Source organism: Sceloporus undulatus, chromosome 6 (assembly GCF_019175285.1).
Source record: "Sceloporus undulatus isolate JIND9_A2432 ecotype Alabama chromosome 6, SceUnd_v1.1, whole genome shotgun sequence".
Taxonomy (NCBI): domain Eukaryota; kingdom Metazoa; phylum Chordata; class Lepidosauria; order Squamata; family Phrynosomatidae; genus Sceloporus; species Sceloporus undulatus.
Window position 1 is genome coordinate 132568232 of NC_056527.1, and position 21670 is coordinate 132589901.

Here is a 21670-nt window from a genome sequence, read left to right on the forward strand (position 1 = left end):
GGCCAAAGTTTGGAACTGTTGGCACCTGTTTTATACCTCAATGAAACAGCAGACTCTCATGACTTGAAGTGGATCATCTCCCACTCCAGATTTCCAAAGTTGGTTTCAGCCCGGTTTTTTAAGCAATATGTGTCTCTTGTTTCTTTTTAGCAGTTGTTCTTGGTCCTATACATCACAGCTACTACTTTTTCAAGACCATACTGTATTTTAAGATTTCCAAGCCCTGTGCCATTCCCAGCTCCACGGTTAGGCAGATCGCATGCTGTTTTCTGATGAAGAGTTGCTTTGATTTGGGAGGCAAGGAGAAGGAGTCAGTGGCAAAATCTGTTGTGGGTTTTTTTTTTCCTTCAGCAGCAAGGAATAAACAGCTAGTCACCGGGGGAAATTGGTTAGTGGGCCTGCTTCCCAAAGCTGCAAGCTATTTTGTGCATCTGTGAAATATCTGTTGTTGCTTTTTAAAGTACCACTTAACTGTGTGAGATTTGGGGGGGGGGGGTCTCCCTATTCGATCTGCAGCTGGAAGGAAATGCCACAAGAAGCAGTGCGTAATTTGCCAAAAGGCCAGTTTGGAAGGCGGAAGCCAGAAGGGTTAAGTGGGAAAGGCAGCACTTGAGCTAGAAACCGATCTCTCCAACAAGATCTTTTTATAAAATTCACTGGGCATGCTGTTAGAAGCAAAGGACTATAGGCTTGCATCTTTCTCGCTTGTGCTGATATTTCTCTGGCAAACCTTCTTGTTCTCATTCCGTGAAACTGAGGTTGCACCTGCCCTGTAGAAATAATGCAGCTTGACCGCCCCTTTAACTGCCATGGATCAATGCTATGGAATTCTGGGATTTTGCGAGATATTTCGACTTCTCTGTCGGAGAGCTCTGGTGCCCCATCAAACCACAAATCCCAGAATAATTCCATAGCCCTGAATCATGGCAGTTAAAAAAGTGGTGCCAAACTGTATTATTTATGCAATGCAGATGCAGCCTGATGCTCAGTTCCCAAAAAAGAAATACAGTGGGTCCTTGGTATCCATTGGGTTTGGATCCAGAAACCCCCATGGATAATAAAATCCCTGGATGCTCGAGTCCCATTAAATACAGTGGCACAGTAAAATGGTATATCTTATATAAAATAACAAAATCCATGGATGCTCAAGTGCCATTATATACAATGACATAGTAAAATGGTGTCCCTTATATAAAATGACAAAGTCCGTGAATGCTCAAGTCCCATTAAATACAATGGCATAGTACAGTATTTATTCCAACTCTCTAGGTAGGTCAAACACAACTCCCATCATTCCCAGGTGGGATGCCTGATGGTCAGAGATCATGGAAATTGCAATCACAAATATTATTCTTGGGATTATTTCAGTCGGTAAAGGCTGCACTATTCTAGGAAAGCTCCATGGGGTGCTTCTCCCAATGACAAGGTCCTCAAAAGGACCATCACCATCATCTGCTCCATCTGGCAGAAGATGGAGGAGATCAGAAGAGTCATTTTGCTTTGCTTTCCCCCAGAGCAGCCTCTGCATTGTGCAAAGAGATGGAAGAGAGGAGATATCTGAACTGCTGCTAAGAGAGTTGCTACTCACAAACATCTCAGCAGGATTCAGAAACAGCAGCCGTTGTGCCTGGCTGGCTTGGTTCCCTTGCTCATTCAAACAAGGCTGCAACACCTAAACTTATGTATTTGCCAAAAAAAATGGGCCCATAAGTGAGGAAAGAAAGGGAACCAGTGAGGGTGACTGGGGACACACCAGCATATATTAACTTCTCTCAGAAGAAACTTATCTGAGTGTCATCTCCAACCTTGGAGTGGATCTTTTCATCAGCTGAATTTAATGTTTTGTGTATGTGTGTGTGGTGGTGCTGGTGTGTGAGGGGAGGGAGGGATAAGGGGATATTTCAAGACCCCATATATCTATATATATATCTATTCTTTGGAGTTTCCTTGCAAAGAGTCAATGGCACGCTAGCACATTGAAACCCTTCAGCATTTGTCTGTTGTTGGTTCTATCACCTCTCAGCCCACCAGCACTCCTTGGGCGTACAGAAAATAAAAATACACCATATATATAACACACACACACACACACATGTGCGCACACACACGCACACAGTGGTCACTCCACATTTTCTGAGGTTAGGGGTGAAGGACCCCCATGACTATGGAAAAACTGTAAATAAAAATTCTTTTTACCTAAGAGAATACTTCTCTAGGAATCTCCAGGTCCTCCAGTGCAACTCCATGGCTAGCATCTGCCAGAAGATGTGGACAAATTTGGAGGGCCAAGTGTGTGTGTGTGTACGTGCGTGAGTGTGTGTGTGTGTGTGTATTGCATTTGTACCTCGGATTGCCACTCACTTTGCCTTCTCCTTTTGTGACAAGGCAGGTCCCAAACCTGGAGGGCTCTTCTTCATGGATTTCCCAAACATCTCCTGGTATGATGATGGCAGCTACGAGAACCGAAGCCTCAACGGGTCCAGCCCAGAACCAAAGCCTCCCCACCAGTACAACTACTACGCCATGCTCCTCACCCTCCTCATTTTTGTCATCGTCTTTGGCAATGTCCTGGTTTGCATGGCAGTCTCCAGAGAGAAGGCCCTTCAGACAACGACCAACTACTTGATTGTGAGCCTGGCGGTGGCCGACCTCCTCGTAGCAACTCTGGTGATGCCTTGGGTGGTCTATTTGGAGGTAGGCATGAGAGTCTCTGCCAGTAGTTCCAGTACGTGGCATATCTTCTTGCTAGATAGGAGGTGAATATATATATATATATATATATATATATATATATATATATATGAGAGTTTAAGTACAGGACTTACATTGACCCATGGATAAGTCTACCCATGCTTTTGGGGTCAATTTTCTGACCAAAATTTCTAGACTTGTACATGAGTATATACAGTATATCTCTCCATGTTGAAGCAGACTAACATGGCTACATCTTTGGTGAGATTCTTCAGAGACCACAAAAATAGGGCCCAGGGGCCACATACAGTGCATGGACTGCACTTTGCCCATCCCTTGCTCTTCGTAGAGAGGAGGTAAATCAAACTACACTGGGACATGTTAGGTGACCTTAACTATCCATTTCCTTCACTGCTGCCCCTTATAGACATATAGTCCTTTATTTGGCATCATTTCAGTCCACTTCCAACAGACTCATCTCACGGTCTTTAACCGTATTCTGCAGCTGTTTGCAAGAGAGCTGTTTGTGCATTTCCCACCCGACTCGTGCGTCACGTGTCGCTGGTTGGTCTGCTAATCCCTTCTGAAATCACCCGTCTCCTTCCATAAAGGCACTGGTGCTGAGAGAGCTTGGTCTAGCTTCCAAGGCCAAGACCGCTGGCAGGGAGAGGCGGCTGACATCTTGTCGAATGCGCGGTCAAGTCAAGCATTGTTTGTTTCCAAATCCTCCCAGGCTGACAGGATCAATGCTGATCTCTCTGGACACATCTAGAATTTTTGCATTCAGATGATGTTAGGATATAGCCAAAGGCACTGAGAAAGGAACATCTGGAAATGTGATGGAAGGTGGAATTTGCGCAGTGGGGATTTGTTGTTCCTGTCTACACTGAACCCGTCTTGTTATGTTCATCGGATCGATTAAAAGGCATGCTGAGTTTTAAATAAACAAACATCTGTCCCATCCAAACACACACATACACACACTGTCGAGATCATTGGAAATGTCATGCACCTATGTGTTGGCTTGTTGTGAGTGATTACACACACAGACACAGACACATATATTGGGCGATTTAGCAAATAAAGGCCATATTTTTAAGCCCCCTGACTGTGAAATGTCTCCTTTTCCTTTGAAAAGCACTACATGCAACTATGCTCCAAAACACACTGCAGAAATAATCCTGTTTGAGACCGCTTTAGCTGTCCTGGCTCAATGCTAAGGAATACCAGGAACTGTAGTTTTGTAAGACATTTAGCTTGCTCTGTCACGAGAAACTACAGTTTCCAGAATTCACTTCCATGAGCCAGGGCAGTTAAAGTGGTCTCAAACTGGATTATATCTGCAGTGTGTTTTGAGCCTATGTGGATGTAGTGTTACTTAGTGTACAATATAAGACTTTCATGGCCAGAATCCATAGGTTTTTTTTGTGGGGGTTTTGGGCTATGTGGCCAATGTGCATTGTGTCTTATGTGATTATTCTGCTTTCTATTTTAATTAGGTTTTGAGGTTTTTATTTCTGTTATTCCTTTAGGCCTCCTGGCTGAAAAGGTCACTTCAGTTCTTAACCCTTCTTGCCCATGATCTTTGATTTTCCATCCCTTGCACCATTTCATTTCTTCCCTCCTCTTTCCAGGTGGTTGGGGAATGGCGATTCAGTCGCATCCACTGTGACATCTTTGTAACTCTGGATGTCATGATGTGCACCGCGAGCATCCTCAACCTTTGCGCCATCAGCATTGACAGGTAAATCTGTCCTTCCTTTCTGGCCAAATCCCAAAAAGGCACCCGGAGAGTCTAGAGACATGAAACAAAATGTCGTTCCTCCTTTCCATCTTGACCCTGAATTTCTTCTGACTCCTTCCCAGTTTTGCTTGCTTCTCAACTCCACAGGTGAGTGCCAAAGTTGCAATACTGACGTATCCCTTGTATGTGTGTGTCCCATTGCAACAGGTACACCGCCGTGGCAATGCCGATGCTTTATAACACTCGCTACAGCTCCAAGCGTAGAGTCACCGTCATGATTGCGGTGGTGTGGGTCCTCTCTTTTGCCATCTCCTGCCCCTTACTTTTTGGGCTCAACAACACAGGTAAGCATCGCAGTCAAATACATTGGCAGATGATTCATTCAGGGCTGGGTTAAAGACCATGGGGGCGGCAAATGGTACACTTTCCCTGTAATGGGTATTGTACAATCTTCTGCGCATTGTTAATACCAAAATACTATGCAGAAGGTAAACATACGCACAGAGAGAGCAGAGAAGAAACAAACATACATTTCTTGCATGTATTTTACATTTTAAAAAAAACAGCTCTGCATGCATCTCCTTGGTAAGGATGATGCCATGGTAGGGAGCAATAGGAAGACATTGACCCAAAATAAGATTTCTGCCCCTCAATAAAATTTTTCTTCAGTCTCCAAATTCTAGCATTACAGTAAAAAAAAAAAAAAAAAACCAAAAAAACTTTCATTGAGATTTCAACTTTGCACCAATATTATGGCCAGGTTCCTCGGCTGAAGGGGGTTTGGGATTGGTCTTTGGCTTTTTTCCTTGTCCCACCTCTTTCCCATTACCTTTCATTACTTTTCTGCTGGCAGATCTTAGTTAACCAAGCCATTCTGCCACCAGATTAGGAGATCATTGAAACCTCTGAAATCAGATGACAGAAGAAGAAGGCAATTTCTGGCAGCGTAAGAGGCTTGTGCCTCATCCTACCTTTCTGCAGGTGGAGCATTATGAATGAGGACTCCACTGTAAACCTGGATTCAACCCATTCCCTTTCATAGTATCTTGGGGGGCTGCAGGTCTGGAAGATGGATGAGGTGGAAAGCCAACTAACCAGCTCAGATATTAGCATCATTCAAGCAGGACAGCTTTTGCACCCACACTAGTAAGACTCTGTATGGATGGATGTATAAGATACATCAAATTGTTGTTCAAACACTTGGTGACATACATCACCATACACTGGTGTTGCAGAAGGGTCACATCCCAGCATAACTCTTGCTCAAGCACTTGGACTTTTCAAGGCATTGTGTAAAGGGTGTTCTCTAGGTCTATTGGATTGGAGGCCTGTCAAACGTTGCACAAGAAGAATATGTGTACATGCAACTCGTGCAATCAGTTGTTCAGTGGTGCAATTCTGTATACGGATAGACGGATGCACTAATAGTACGTCTATACTGGTAGAATTGTATGCTGTGAAATCCCTCTGTTGGATCTTCTCCAATTGGCTTTGCTCCTGAACATGGAACCATCCCTTGTGACAATCTCATTTTTGAGAAGTTGAAGTCTTTCATGGCCAGCATCCACAGTTTTTTGTGGGTTCTTCGGGCTATGTGGCCATGTTCTAGAAGAGTTTATTCCTGACATTTCACCAGCATCTATGAAGATGCCAGCCACAGATGCTGGCGAAACGTCAGGAATAAACTCTTCTAGAACATGGCCACATAGCCAAAAACCCCACAAAAAACTAATCTCATCTTTCCTTTCACTTGGGTGAGAAGGCTAGCTGGAGACTCTCCACCAAAACAATACCTTCTGTGATAACACACACATGTATCCACACACAAACTGGCAGTAGCTCCTAATGGCTGGGACAACGCCCCTGCAATCTCTTGTGTCTTCCAGAGAAGAATGAGTGTATCATTGCCAATCCTGCCTTTGTTGTGTATTCCTCTATCGTCTCCTTCTACGTTCCCTTCATTGTCACCCTGCTGGTGTACGTGCAGATATACATAGTGCTGCGGAAACGCAGGAAGCGGGTCAACACCAAACGCGTCGCTACCCACGTGGGCCCGGACTCTGACACTCAGGCCCCACTGAAGGTAACTAGACCCCAAGCACCTCCCATCCAACTCCGCTGCCACAATTCCCCAATCTCCATCTTCTCTCCTCCCGGATCCTATTTTATCCCTTGCTTTGCCCATCTTCCCATTTTCCTTCCCAAATTCATGTTGTTTCGTGTGAGTGAACCCAAGATGGCTGCTTGATCTACTGACCCTTCTAGAGCTCCTTGGTGATGTTTCCTCAGGTCAGAACCTAGGGCAGAAATAATCTCCTGGAGTACAATTTACAATAAACCTGCCTCTCACCCAGCATGGCTAGGTTCCATATCTTGGGAGTTGTAGACCAACCAAGTTATTTTTCTCTGTGTGTGTGTCTAAGGTTGCATTCATGTTTGGCTGCAGGCTTTGAGAAACATGGCCCCTGAATGAGTGTGATGCTTCTTTCATTCATGGTTAACCATTTGAATTATCTTTAGGGTTGAGCTAGTTACTAAGTCATGCACACACAACATAGTTTTGGGTGGAAGAGGGTTAAGAAAGCAGCAAGGGAAGGAGATTAAAGGGGCACATTAAAAAGAAAAAGGTCCATATTGAGGCTGGGACCTTGTTGGCGCACTACACCAGTGTGACTCCGCCACAGCAGATAGTGATGGCTGAAGAAAAAGGCCATGGATACGATGGCCATGAAAAAGGTCAGACACTGGAGAAAGAGGTTACTTGGAACTAACACAGATCTTTGCCAATGTGGTGTGGCCCTGGAAAAAAAGACAGCCACTAGCAATTCACCAGAAACAGTCCAGTGAAAGAGAATACTTGCAGGTGTTTCTCCCCCTGCTTTTAGTCAGGTTGGGGGACAGACTTTGCCAAATTGAATGGTGGCCCTTGCAGTTCTCTGCTCAGCACCCTCCCTCCTGGCGACCCAATCCATCTTGCTTTGGGGTGGCTGTCCTCTGACATAACCCATGTGTCCCTCCTTGCCTCCCTTCCCCTGCCTTCCCCCATCCTCAGGACAAATGCACTCATCCAGAAGACGTCAGGCTCTGCACGCTCATCCTGAAGACCAATGGTAGCTTCCCGCTTCATAAACGGAAAGTGGTGAGTGTTCCTGCCAGGGATGGCCGGCCTCAGCAGATGCCAGGCTTGTAGGATCAACCCACTGTCTTTTCACTTGGAGACTCAGGGGCCACAAGCCAGGGCCAAAGCCAGAGTCCCAAGGATGACCCCCCCCATTAGGTCATAAAGAGCAGCTCCTGGTGAGGTCGGTGAGCATGATGCACAAAGCATCAACCGCCATTGGAGGGGGCACACCATTCAAATGTCACCAAGTCTAGCAAATGAGAAAAGTATATAGGCAAAGGTTTTTCAAAGTGGTGCTCTCATTCGGGGATTCTTCCTCCCTTTCTGAAGAGCAGAGATGAGGGGCAAAGCCCTGCAATTTGGGATACCTAAACCCAGCTCCTAGACCAGGCAACAGGTCCAGTTCTACTTTGGCACCATTCACAGCCCCTCAGAACACTCCTCCCTTCCTGCCGTAAATGGCTTCAGTTCTACACACACACACAAATATACATGACTGTCTGGAAAAAATGGTTTCTTACACACAACCCCACAATTTTCTGGCAAAAAACCAAGAGACATATTTCCGCACAGAATAATTTCCCCAAACACTTCAGAATGAGGCAATACCAGGTGAAAGTGTACAAAATCCTCCCCATTGCATTGTGGTTATTCCTGACTATATGTTTCCCATGTGTTGGAAAATCCATCTTTTGGCCAGGAGACAAATGATAGCAAATATTCTTTCCATCCCTAATACATATCTGGGGGTATCTCTGATCCTTGCGTAGGAGGCGGTGAACCAGATGGAAGAAATGGAAATGGCCACCAGCACCAGTCCCCCGGAGAAGAGCAAACACAAGCCATCTGTGCCAAGCAACAATGAGCTGGCTGTGCCAGTCCCTTCCCACTTGTGTGCCAACAACTTAGCTCTGAGGTCTCCGGCGGACAGCCCACTGAATGTCGAGAAGAATGGGCATACTACAGACAACCCCAAAACCGCCAAGATCTTTGAAATCCAGTCGATGCCCAACGGCAAGACGAGGACGTCCCTCAAGACCATGAGTAGGAGGAAGTTTTCGCAGCAGAAGGAAAAGAAAGCCACTCAGATGCTTGCCATTGTGCTTGGTAAGAAGCTAGTTTAGCCTCCTCTCATGGTCCACAGCAGTGATTCCCAAACTTTGGTGTTCCAGATGTTTTGGACTTCAACTCCCAGCATTCCTTCCTGTTGGCCAAGTCAGCTTAAGCTTCTGGGAGTTGAAGTCCAAAACACCTGGAAGACCAACATTTAACCTACAGAGATCGCCTAGCAGTCCAAGAACAAACTTCCCTTGAGTCTGGCCAACAGCTGAAATCCAATTGCTAGTCCCAGTTAGAGATGTCCTAATGAATCAACAGCTACATGATAAGTCAAAACTTATTTAAACCCCAATTTATTCAGCAGGCCTCTTCCAGGTGAGTTCAGGTCTATATTGTTATTGGACAAACTCCAAGGGAAAACTGTTCTTGGAGGTGGCTGGCAAAATAGCTTCAGGAACCACAATGTACAGCGAGGATTTTATTGACTAGTCAACATAATAGAATTTATCTCTGCAAGATTGTCTAATTTATTCCGAAAACCATCTAAACTGGTAGCCATGGTCAGGTTTGACTAATTAATTATATATCTATTAGGTTATATGTAAACAAGTATTACATATATGATGTAGCATAAGCCACAGATCTAGTATAAAGAGCTTGAAATAGACACATATATGTGTGTGTATATATATCACTATATTGTCTATTAATGTCTAAATCTTGGGAAAAGAAGCTAATTTAGACTTCAAAGTCCACAGGTCACAATCTTTCCCTCTTTCTTCTTCTTCAAAACATGATATAAACAAATTCCCAATCTTTTAAGTTTTTATCCAGCGGCTTTTCTAGTTTATCCATTTCAGCCGTTCCAATTACTTTCCTTTGTTGGTAGCAAGATATTTGGGGATCGTCTCGCTGCCAATATCATATAATGTAATACCTTAAAATTTGTTCCTACAATATTATTTGATATCCCCAATAGGAAGGCTTCAGGTTTCCCATGGTTTCTTATATTCTGAGGATATAAAATGTATAAAGGATGTAAAAGAATATATACTTTTTGGAACTTGAAAACCATGAAGGCTGCTTCTATCACATGCGGTGGATGTGTGATAAAGCAAAATCATATTGGACAATGATACAATATTTTGGAGATATCTTTTGAACTCACTCCAGAACTGTACCTATTAAATATGATTCAAGATATACATATTGTAGATCAAAAGAGGTTCTGGAAAAATAACATTATACTATGATCACATCTGCGAGAGTTCTGTAAAATGCTTGAAGCGTCCGAAATGAATAAAATAAACCTGTGCCATTGATGGAGAATTTTATAGTAAATGTAATGAAAGCTGGAAACTTTTTCACATATATTGTGACAAAATCTGGAGTGGCGATAAATAATTTTACAAGTAACAGGATAATGTGGAAATATTTAAGGTAATATATTTCTTTAGGAACTCTAATAAGGTATAAAACTCTTGAGTTTATATTTAATTATAAAGTAAAGTAAGTAGACGTTGTTAATGATAACGATTAACTTTACAACATAAAGATGGGACATTTGGAAGAGCGGTGTTTAAATAAATATTATTGGGGGGTGGGAATGACGGTTTGGGAATGTGTATTTTAATGTAAGCCGTCCCGATTGCGTTTTGTAGAGGGGCGGGTTGTTGTTGTTGTTGTTATTATTATTATTATTATTAGATCCTGGACTTAGAGGTATGGAGGGTGATTTAGGAATCTGTGAAAAGATCTCTTAATATTGTTTATGTTTTTCTTATCTTGTTTTTTGGAAATTGTTGTCTATCCTTTTTAATAAATAAGGCTTTTTTAAAAAAAGAAAATGATACAAGAGTTAAGGCAAGTTCCATCCATCAATGAGGTGTTGGGTGAAGAAGTCACATTGCTAACTTGGCCTCTTTGGGTTTCTCCTTCGCCAGGTGTCTTCATCATCTGTTGGCTCCCTTTCTTCATCACCCACATCCTGAACATGCACTGCAATTGCAACATCCCCCAGGCCATGTACAATGCCTTCACGTGGCTCGGATACGTCAACAGCGCCGTCAACCCCATCATCTACACCACCTTCAACATTGAGTTCCGAAAGGCCTTCATGAAGATCCTCCATTGCTAACTTCCTCTTGAAGACCAGGTGCTTGACTCGCATGGTCATACAAAGGGGTGGCCATATATACGAAGAGACATGCCTGCGGTATCTGCAAACACACAGTGTTTAGAGTACCATGTATCTTTTCCGCCAGCATTTCAAGCAGCCGAAGGCTGCCTCGTTCTCAAGGCGATGCTTAGACTTCGAGAGATGGTCACGAAAAGTGTTCATTTCTGATGCAACCTTTGCACTGTGCTTTTAACCAGAGATGCAAGAGAAGGAAAAGAGAAACTAGGAAATGTTCCCACAGTAACATTTTGCTTGTGGTCGGCAAGACCTCCAGTGCATTAAACACAACTTCTCGCTGATCCCAACCATGGGGCACACTGACTTACTCATGTGTCGTTGTTACTGATACATTTCTCACCAAAGACGCCACCACTTTGTCTGCTTTGCAATAGGAGACGTTACTACCCACCGAAATATTTTTTTTTAATGCCAGCACTCCTAGGAATCATGTTCATTGGAAATGCTTTCAGGCTTTGGAATGACCCTTTGGGTTTCTAGCAAACTGCCAAGACTTGGTGGGACCATCTTCACAAAGGTTACCACCGGTCTGTCATATGAACTTAAGGGAGGAGAATGTAAGAAAATGGAATCTCAGGGCAGCGTATGAAAGAAAATACTACAACGACTGTATAATACCAATGTGTATATATGGGGGGGAAACAGAATGAACTGAGCAGAAACCCAAGCCAAAAAAGGGGGGGAATAATAAATAAATAAGATACACAAAATCTTGTCTTGCATGATACACGCTGCATTCGAAAAAGCCATTTTGGCTCATGTTCGCCAACCTGGCTTGTCACTAGCGTCTTCTCTGACTACATGCCATTGTGCAGATATGAACCCAATGGGAACAAGATAGAGGACACAGGGAGGAAAGGTGTAGAAAATATGTCAGACCTTCAAAATTAATGTAATGCCAAAGGAGAGATAATGAAGACCAAATGTGAGGACATAGCACAGTGGTAGAATACAGGCTTTGCACACATAGGTTTACCTCTCCGGTTTTGGTTAATTCTAGACAGTTTTTAAAAGTTCCGGTAAAAGATAATGAGATACACTCTATTGAAAGTCTATAAGTCAGAGAAACTTTAGCTAGATTTGATGGAAGTTCCTAAGACATCAAGCCAGCCAATAGTGTCCACATTGTGTCTAAGCAGTGGTCAGTTGATGCAGTGGTTTGAGCATTGAATTATGACTCTGGAGACCAAGGTTCAAATCCTTGCTCGGCCATAGAATCCTATTGGGTGACCTTAGGCAAGTCACACTCTCTCAGCCTCAGAAGAAGGCCATGGCAAAAAAAACAACAAAAAACACCTCTGAACAAATCTTGCCAAGAAAACCCTGGGATAGCTTTGCCTTCGGGTCGCCATAAGTCAGAAATGACTTGAAGGCACACAACAGCAATAAATACAAAGCAGGTACAGTTAGGTAACTCTTTCATGTTCACAACCACTACTTATGATTTTAACACTTGCCATAACTACAACTCACCCCTCAACCTGCTTTACTAGGGAAAAGCTGCATGCGGAGAAGGGAGATGGATGACTTTCCTTGACCTGCTACTTTTTTCCATGCGGGGATCTTTTGTCCAGAAGAGGATCCAGTGACGATGAGTTATGACAGCCAAAGCCATCGATAGGATTCTGGGTCTAAGTCAGCAAAGCATAAATATTTCCAGATTAAATGAATACAATACATGGTGGTGTGCAATATTTAACAGAATTGGGGGGCTTGGTTGCACTGATTCTTGGGGTGTTAGAAACACTTCAACCTTTTATAGAATGGCAGGGGAAAAAACATACTTGGAAACCACCTAACAATTTCATGGGCAAAAGGACATGCTCCATCTGGGTAAACTAGGCCTCAGTGTCAAAAAGACGCAGGTTAAATGGGTCTAGCGCATGGCCCCACTCTCCGAATTGCTTCAGCGATTCAGTTCAAGTGTGAAGCAGGGTCATTTAAACTGCTTCAAACCAATTTGCAAACCGGTTTAAAATGTAGTGGGAATGAGGCCTTACAGGGATGGATTTGACCTTAGAGACTGACATTGCACATCCTTGCTCCATTCCCACTCGATGTCGGAGACTGTGTACTTATGTGCTTCCTTCTGCTTAGGTAGGAGGAAGGAGGAATCACAACAAGGTTGTAGAAACAGCAACACCTGCAGCTCAGAGGGTGACAAAGCTTTGCAGATCCTTTCTAATTGTTCAGGTCAAAAACACAACTCAGAGACATTTAGCAAGAGTGAGGGACAAGTGGTTAATAATCAGGAATGATCAACTGCGCCAGTTTTGCACAGTGACCAAGTTTGGCTCTGGTTTCTTCCTCTCGTCTTTGATGCCACAAACAATATTTCATCCATTTGGAGTGACATTTTTTTCTGTTTTCTTCTCACTTGTTGAGACAGAGCGCGAGAGAGAGAGATTGCCTCTTGCTTTTATTTTAATAGTGCAAAACGCGTTGACATTTCGGGTGTTTGGATTTTTTAATTAGAGGATGGCGAATCGATTTGCATCCCAGGGTTGAATTCATTTGGTTTTAAAAGAAGAAGAAAGCAGGGCATCCGGCAGGAGCGGACCATCTTCTCAGCCTCTTGAGCTCACAATAAGGCTTGGCATTTCCATTTTCCAGATCAGGAAGGGATTTTGTTGCCTTCCTGTGTGGATGGAAGAAATTAATCTTTGCTTTACATGTAATCCTGTTAATCTCATTCGACAAAAGCTGGTCTAATTGTCATGTCCCTTTCCACGCGTTGGGATGATTTTCCCTGTGCTCTTCATTGGCACAGTATTGCCAGTTTCCTTGGTCCAAAGCAATAAAAAACAACAACTCTGGTATACTCTCAAAATCTACCTAATTGGGAGAGGTTTGGGTCAGCTTTTGGGTATGATTGATCAACATTTGCTTGTACAACTCTGTTCTGAATCCCATTCGCCTTAGTTAGAAAGGGGAGGACAGATGGGATTTATAGTCCAACAACATCTGCAGGGCCATACATTCCACATGCCATAGAGAAGTGCAAACCAAACCCAGGATCCACAGACCATTGCTAATCCATAAACCATCAGCTGCTGGTCCCTGATGAGTCTTCATGAAGGAAAGAAACATTGTACATAATAGGTCTTCACTATGGTATTGGTCTCTTACGAGAGATGATTTATATAACTTTAAAGTAGAAGAGATTGAGATAGTTCAAGATTATCCTTACCTTGAAGTTGGAAGGGTAGCTAGGAAGGAACTAGACAAGATCCTGAAATGTAAAGATATATCATTGAATATTAATGCGCGCCATGTGGACGGGTGTGCGCCATAATGGCACCTGGGTGGCACAACAAGGGCTTCAAGTGTATGGACACTCAGACTGGCACAAAGTGCTGGTCTGTACAGCCCCCATAAGTCGGGAACAACACAAAGTCATGCAACACAACAACAAATTCAAGAATAATTCAATTCAGATTTGCTACTAAAGACAGAATGCCCAGCTCTCCACTTTGAAGACAGAACTCGCCATTGCGATTGTTCTGCTTGATGCTTCCTGTCTCAAACTGGATGCCAGTTTTCCAGCGCAGGGTGTCCTCAACCCAGATATTATCCCGAATTCACGAAACAATGCAGAGAGGTCGGAACACCCCGTTCTTTCCCACCGCTGCTTGAACATCTTCGGTGGCTGGGGCAAGCAGGTGTCTCTTTTGGCACTCAGATTGCCTGCCTGCATTTCAATTGCTCGGCAGTAATTTCTGCTATTCCCATCCAACCGCAATCACAAAATTGCCATTTTCCAGTCTTCTGCGAGGTGGCCCACCCTTGAGAGAGGAAGGAGAAATGTTCAAGCAATTATTGACTGTATTAGACAGGTTCATATTCCATCCCTTCTCCTGTTCAGGCAAGGAAAGAGAACTCTGACAGGTTTGGGGGCTGATTTTCTGCCCCCGAGGACTGTTTTGTAATGGGCTTTTCTTGTTGTTGATAGCATTTGCTACATAAATTAAGTCCAAATATGGTTCTGCGTGGCATGTAATAAGGTAAGGATCTGTTGGAAGGACGTGAGAGTATTGAATATTGGAGGTGGCTAAGCGTCTAAATGGATATTAAAAAGGCTAATGTGTAAGACCATGAGAGTCAGAGAATGAGGGTTAGTCAAAGATAGGAGAGTGAGTTAGAGATCACAGAATCATAGGACTTTATCACACGAGGAAAATTGGGTGTTTAACCAATGATTAACCCATGAAAAGATTTTCACACACATCATGCTTAAAGAGCCATTAGCCTGGGAATTATAAGGGAATAACCAGGCAACAAACAGCAACAAATCATTGGGTGCAGAAATGGGGGTTTAAATTGGGGGGGGGGAACCACAAAAGCAGGTTGATTTTCACATGACATTGTTGTTAAAGTGGTGTTAACCTGAATGGAAAGTAGATGGAAAGCAGACAAAATCTGCTCCTTTCTACTTTCTGAAAATCCCTCAAATAAAGGAGTGGCTCTTGTCTTCTTTCCATTCAGGTTAACACCACTTTAACAACAACGTGTGCAAAAATCAACCTGCTTTTGTGGGGGTTTTTCCCAGCTTTTAAACCCGGTTTTTGCACAGGATTTTCCCCGTGTGATAAACTCAGTTCATGGGATTTCTCTGTGAATGATTTGTTGCTGTTTATTGCCAGAGATAACGACACTTTAATGTCAACATCGTGTGAAAATCTTAATCACAATTGTGTGATTTTCACAGGTTAATTGCTGGTTAAACCCCTGATTTCCCCATGGGATAAAGTCCATAGGATCCTAGAGTTGGAAGAGACCCCAAGGGCCATCTGATCCAGCCCCATTCTGCCATGCAAGAAGACACATTCACTACACTCCTGACAGATGACCATCTAGCCTCTGTTTAAAAATCTCCAAAATGCATGGATGCACATCATGCAATCCTGAACTGGGGTCTTGACCATCATCACAGTGGGGCTCTGATAGGATTCAGCCACAGCCTTTGAGGCATATCCCTTCCTTTTTTTCCCCTCCAGAGAATGGAGACAGGGACAAGAATGAATCCCAACAATGCAAAATGCTTGCTGAAAAGTCCCCCGTGTTGCACAAAGTCCATAATTAAGTCTTCAGGTATTGTTCAATTCAGAGAAAAATCCAGGTGCTGTTAAGAATGCTGTGTATTTAGCATGAAAGCTGTTTCTCGAGTTACCATGCCCTGACAGATATATATATATATATAATATATATATATGAATGGGAATCGTGGCAGGTGAGATGAAGGAATCACAGCTCTCATAAACCATTGTGCCTTCATCCATTCTTACTTTAAGTCATTTGACTCTACACAACAAAAGGCACCTAAGACTCCCATGCTCACACAAAAACACTCATTTCATTACACAAATGTCTCCTTCTCCCACCTTTCAGGAGTGGTTTAAACTTCAGAACGGATTGGAAGGAAACTAGAATGGCTCACAGACAATAGGGGAAAAAACAGTGCGATCTCTTCTTAGAACTAATGGCCAGTGTTATTTGGCCAACCAAAAGGTGCCAAATCCATCACATCAGCTTTCAGAGCTTGTGAAAGAAACTTCTTGGTAAAGCGGAGATGGTTAAAGCCAGATGCAGGAGAAGGAACATCACAACGCTGGAGTCACAGCCTCTGTGTTTTGTTTCAGGGTTATACAGAGCAGTAGTTTCCGAACTTTGATCTTCCAAATGTTTTGCCCTGTAAATGTCCAGATCCTTAACTATTGGCCAAGTCAATTGGCCAAATGTTGGCCGGGATTTCTGAGACATAAAGTCCAAAATACCTGGAGGATCAAAGGCTGAGACCAACCATCCTTAGGTTTCTCATACAGTATCTCAGGACTTGCCCTCTTCTCCAAGGAATCTCAGGGCAAGAGCATCATCTGGAAAACTTTCTCTCTCTGTGAAGTCGAAGGTTTTCAATGTCAGAATCCATAGTTTTCTGTGGGGTTTTCAGGCTATGTGGCCATGTTCTGGAAGAGTTTATTCCTGACATGGGACTGCACTCATTCGCCAACAGTATGGCACGGCTCATTGATTTCAGCGGTTCTACCCTATTGTTGTGCACCTTCAAGCCATTTCTGATTTATAGTGACACTAAAATTGAACCTACCATAGGGTTTTCTTAATAGGATTTGTTCAGAGGGGCATTGCCATGGCCTTCCCTGAGGTTAAGAGAGTGTGACTTGCCCAAGATCACCCACTAGGTTTCCGTGGTTGAGTAGGGTTTCAAACCTTCAGCTCCAGAGGTATAGCCCAACGCTGAAGCCACTGCACCATGTTGGCTCTCCATTCTACTTCGTTTGGGAATAGGTTCTACTCTATTTGGGATTATAACTGGATTAAGTCCACTGTCTTTTCCCAAGTGGATGGATGGTCCCCCCAACCATATACAAGAGAAGCAGTCTTAAATATTCTTCCAAGGAAGGAATAGTGAATGAATCAAGCTTGTTATAAGACAACAATCCCAATGTGCCACCATCCTCTGAGTCTACCATCTTATTTTCCAGCTGAACTACAAGTTTTGTTCACAGGCATTGTCTATGCCACTGTGGGAAAGAAATGCAATGCAAGCCCAGGTCCTCCTTCAATACTATACGGATGAATACCTACAGTGAAGTGAAACCTGCCTGTACATGTATTTTGTGGTTCAATTAGAGCTTGGAAATTTTTTCCTCCATTCTTTTGGACTACTCTGCCAGAAAGATAGATTAAGTAAATCTCTTAACAAGCCCAATGGGGAAAATTTCCCTAACAGAAACACAAGGGAGCAACATATTTTTTTAGATAAACACCTTCCCGTCGGAGATAAAAGAACTGAGCAGCTCTTAGTAACCCCCCTCCTTTGCAATTTCTAGCGAAAGATTTAATAAAAGATGGAGCAAAGCTTCCCTGCCCCTGTCATCTGCCTTATTCATTAGGTGTCCTGCTGGAGAGTAAAATGAAACCTGTTTATAAAGCTTCTGCGCCAGTCCTGGAGAGGTATTTTTTCATCCTCGGCATTCAATTCGGCACACAAAGGTATTTACCGAAGGCAAAGAAAAGGCGGCTCGCAGTGAGAGATCATTCTGCCCCAGGCTTCTCTTGATGCAGAGCCAGTTTAGTTCAAAACAAGCGCATGGAATGGGTGCAGGTAGGATGGGAAACTGAGAAATGGAAGATGAAATGGCCAAAGCAGTAGCTTGGTTTGATTTTCTCCAAGTCCTGTACTGAACAGAGAATAATGTATTGTGGAAGGCTGACAGCTCCTAGGATTTGAAATATAGGAGTTATAGTCCAAAAAAGAAAAAGCAATGTTCAGAAGCATGGGTCCCCATGCATAGCTAAAGCCCGGCTAGGGACAAGACTTTAAGAGAAGCTACCTGAAAAGGGTCACCAGTCCTATTTAAAACGGTGGTTGCACTAGAAGATCAACGACTCCCAAACTTTGGTCTTCCAGGTGTTTTGGACTTCAACTCCCAGGTGCCCCAGACAGCTTGTCCAACAGTCAAGAATTCTTGGAGGTGAAACCAAAACATCTGGAGGACCAAGGTTTGGGGACCATAGTACTAGATGAACTAGAGAGTCTCTTTCAGTGCTGTGCTTCCAATAATCTGGAGATGTTACTGCACTTTTCTGTGAGTGTTTGAGCCTTTCAAAATAAGAAAAGAGAACCAGCAACACCCCAAATGGCATACAACACAGGCCACCCTGTCATGGGTCACCCTCCCTTACCCAAAGACGATAGGGTGTTTTTTTGGTTTTGTTTTTTGTCAGTTGCATTCATTTGCCGTGGCCACCCACTCCTTAATGGCCCTGTCTTCCATCGATTTTAAACCCGAAAGTGGCATCTGACCATTTGACGAAAAATGTATTAGAGGCACATAATTACCGGATAATAGGTGAGCACAGTGCAAACATCTCTCAACAGCCACAGCATGCGAAATGGCACATCATTGATGGCACGGTAGTATTTGCAGGCATCCATTTAGAGGTTAAGGACTGTGGCAGAGATGTATATTTAAAAAGAGAAAGAAAAGAAAAGAAAAGAAAAGAAAGAGGGAGGGAGAGAGAGAGAGAGAAAGATTGAGAGGAGAAAGTTATATATTTATGGGGTAGACAATGGCTAACCTCCTCTGAACAAATCTTGCCATAAAAACCTCATGATAGGGTTGTGGGAAGGCCATCATAAGTCATAAATGACTTGAATGCGCACAACAATTTACACACACACACACACGCATATATAGTTTAGCTCCCTTCTATATACATTATACAGTATCATATATCAATGGCCTAAAGGCGCGCACACACACACACACACACACACATATATTGTTGTGTGCCTTCAAGTCATTGATATATGATATGTAGAAAGGAGCCAAATTCAGGATTATTTTCAGCGAACTGTACATAGCATTGCAATCCTGAGCAGAATTTGTGAGTCGCTTGGCAGCATTGAACTACCAATCCCAGAATCCCCTAGCTGACATGGCTGGACTTCCTAAGGGATAAAGCTCTTTCATAGAATCCAACTCTAGGATTCTCCGGTTCTATGCTTTCATGGAAAGACTTTTCCTCTCTCTGCAAAAATTGCATGGCTTGTCTGCATATCCTCAAAATCACAGTCTGGTTACACTAGAAACAGATTCCTTTTTTGGGGGCGGAAAGACCTGGAACAACAGACTCCAGTCCACTGAATTAAAATCAATAGGCTTGCTTTTAATTTTGCGGAGGAGGAAAAAGATGAAGCATTATGGAGAGGCAGAAAGAACACATACCGAATATATCACACTTGTAGCTTTCTCTAAGATGTATTGAATGTCCTCACCTGCGGCTGAATTATAAAAGAGGGGAAGAAGAGGATCAATGTTCTAGGTGTAATGAAAGAAGATTGGGATTGAGTTCCTAGAGGCAATAACTTCAACCTTTGGACAAAACTGCACAGAGAAAACACAGCAGCCTATTGCACTGGCGCTGTTAGCCAGTTCTCTTGATTATTAAGTGATGTTTAATTGCTAAATTACATGGTTTTTAGCCCAAGCAAAGCAGGTAGTAACACCCTCTGCCCTGAAGCTCTCCTTCATTGCAACCTTTTGGGCTCTCTTAGCATGCTTTGTAAGATTTTGGTCGTTTTGCAAACTGGGGATAGTTGTCCAAGGTGCATTGATGACTGGTGGCTAGTAGCTCTTGAGCACATTGTGCCTCCATCAGTAGCTACTAGGAGAAACATTTGACAGTTTGGAAAGGAACCGAGGAATGGAGGAAGGTGGGGTGTAAATTCAATAAATAAGTAAAATAAGCAATGTAGTTGTACATTTTGAATGTCCCCACGACAAACTTTATAGGAGCTATTCATGGTTCTGTACCCTGGTCTCTAAAAGGTTTTGGCACCTTGGCGGGCTCCTGTTAAAAGTCGGCCTGAGACCCAAAGTGAATTCACTTCTGACATCACAGCCACCAAGCAATGCTCTGAAGCTTAAGTTTCCCACCAGTGAAGAGCAAGGGACCGCTGTCAAGTGGGCAACAAGCATGTTTTATCTTTGTATGACCTATATGCAAACATGGTGCAGTGGTCTGAATGTTGGATGGCAACACAAGGATTTTAGAATCATAGAATCCCAGAGTTGGAAGACCTGAAGAGATATACAGTCCAACCCCATTTTGCCATGAAGGAAGACACCATCAAAGTACTCCCAACGGATGGCCATCCAGCCTCTGTTTGCAAACCTCCAAAGAAGGAGAATCCACCATACTCCAAGACAGCTTCCACTGTCAAATAGCTCTTACTGTCAGGAAGTTCTTCCTAATGTTTAGGTGAAATCTCTCTTTTCCTATGGTTTGAACCCATTGCTCTGTGTCCTATTCTCCGGAGCAGCAGAAAACAAGCTCGCTCCATCCCCAACATGACATCCCTTGCAGTGTTTAAACAGGGCTATCATACCACCCCTTAACCTTCTCTTCTCCAGGCTAAACATCCCCAGCTCCCTAAGTCTCTCCTCATAGGGCTTGGTGGTTTCCAGAGCTCTCACCATTTTGGTATCGTAGCTCAATCAATGAATAAGAACGTATCCGCACTGCAAAATGAAAGCCCTTTGACACCACTTTAACTGCTGAGACTTTATCCTGCAGAATCCTGGCACAAGCCTCACGATGCCCAACCTTTTCTTAAATAAAAGGGGTGACTCAGTGCATGCTCAGAGGCATTCTCACCAGCTTTGTCCTCCAAGATAATAATAATAATAATAATAATAATAATAATAATAATAATAATAATAATCCTGCCTTATACACAAGCCATACCTTTAGCCCAAAAGATAGATAGATAGATAGATAGATAGATAGATAGATAGATAGATAGATAGATGATAGATGATAGATAGATGATAGATAGATAGATAGATAGATAGATAGATAGATAGATAGATAGATAGATAGATAGATAGATAGATAGATAGATAGATGAGGTGCCTTTACACATTCTCAGAAGCACTGTGTGTTAGGACTTCTTCCTGTTTTATGATTTTCTCATTCTATACTTGTAGTAAATGGGGAAAAATGATTCCTTTCTTGCTGCTCCATACATTTTTGAGCTTCCTGAAACAAACATTTAGACCCTGAGAATTCCTACTTGTGCAAAGTAATGTAATATAATATGTATTGAATGCGGACAACAAATTGTTGAATAAAGGTATATTATGGAGCGGGAGAGAGAATGCCTACTTGCCTTGAGCTTCTTAGTCAACAGCTAGCTCACATTTTGAGCCAAAGAGTCATTTTTCCTGAGCAAAGTTCGCAAGTAATGCAAGCATTTTACAGCCCCTTTGGTGTATTATTATTATTATTATTATTATTATTATTATTATTATTATTATTATTATTATTTGCA

At 42.9% G+C, this 21670-nt stretch overlaps 2 protein-coding genes across 7 annotated transcripts in view; one reads left to right on the plus strand and one right to left on the minus strand.

The window, feature by feature from the left end:
- Nucleotides 1-11483, plus strand: part of DRD2 (dopamine receptor D2) — a 59159-nt gene extending 47676 nt beyond the window's left edge. For 3 of the 5 annotated variants that reach the window (XM_042477142.1, XM_042477140.1, XM_042477141.1), the window contains exons 2-8: nucleotides 2386-2694; nucleotides 4326-4435; nucleotides 4643-4779; nucleotides 6322-6518; nucleotides 7488-7574; nucleotides 8327-8663; nucleotides 10559-11483. In XM_042477142.1, the coding sequence (XP_042333076.1) occupies nucleotides 2416-2694; nucleotides 4326-4435; nucleotides 4643-4779; nucleotides 6322-6518; nucleotides 7488-7574; nucleotides 8327-8663; nucleotides 10559-10752 (1341 nt within the window). In that variant the 5' untranslated portion in view covers nucleotides 2386-2415 and the 3' untranslated portion in view covers nucleotides 10753-11483. The remainder of the gene's footprint in view (nucleotides 1-2385; nucleotides 2695-4325; nucleotides 4436-4642; nucleotides 4780-6321; nucleotides 6519-7487; nucleotides 7575-8326; nucleotides 8664-10558) is intronic. The other 2 variants (XM_042477139.1, XM_042477143.1) reach the window with 2 other exon arrangements.
- A 2834-nt stretch (nucleotides 11484-14317) lies between these two features.
- The window catches only part of LOC121935523 (uromodulin-like), a 26529-nt gene continuing 19176 nt past the window's right edge, over nucleotides 14318-21670 (minus strand). For both annotated transcript variants that reach the window (XM_042477135.1, XM_042477137.1), the window contains one exon: nucleotides 14318-14597. The gene's annotated coding sequence lies outside the window, so the exon portion shown is untranslated. The remainder of the gene's footprint in view (nucleotides 14598-21670) is intronic.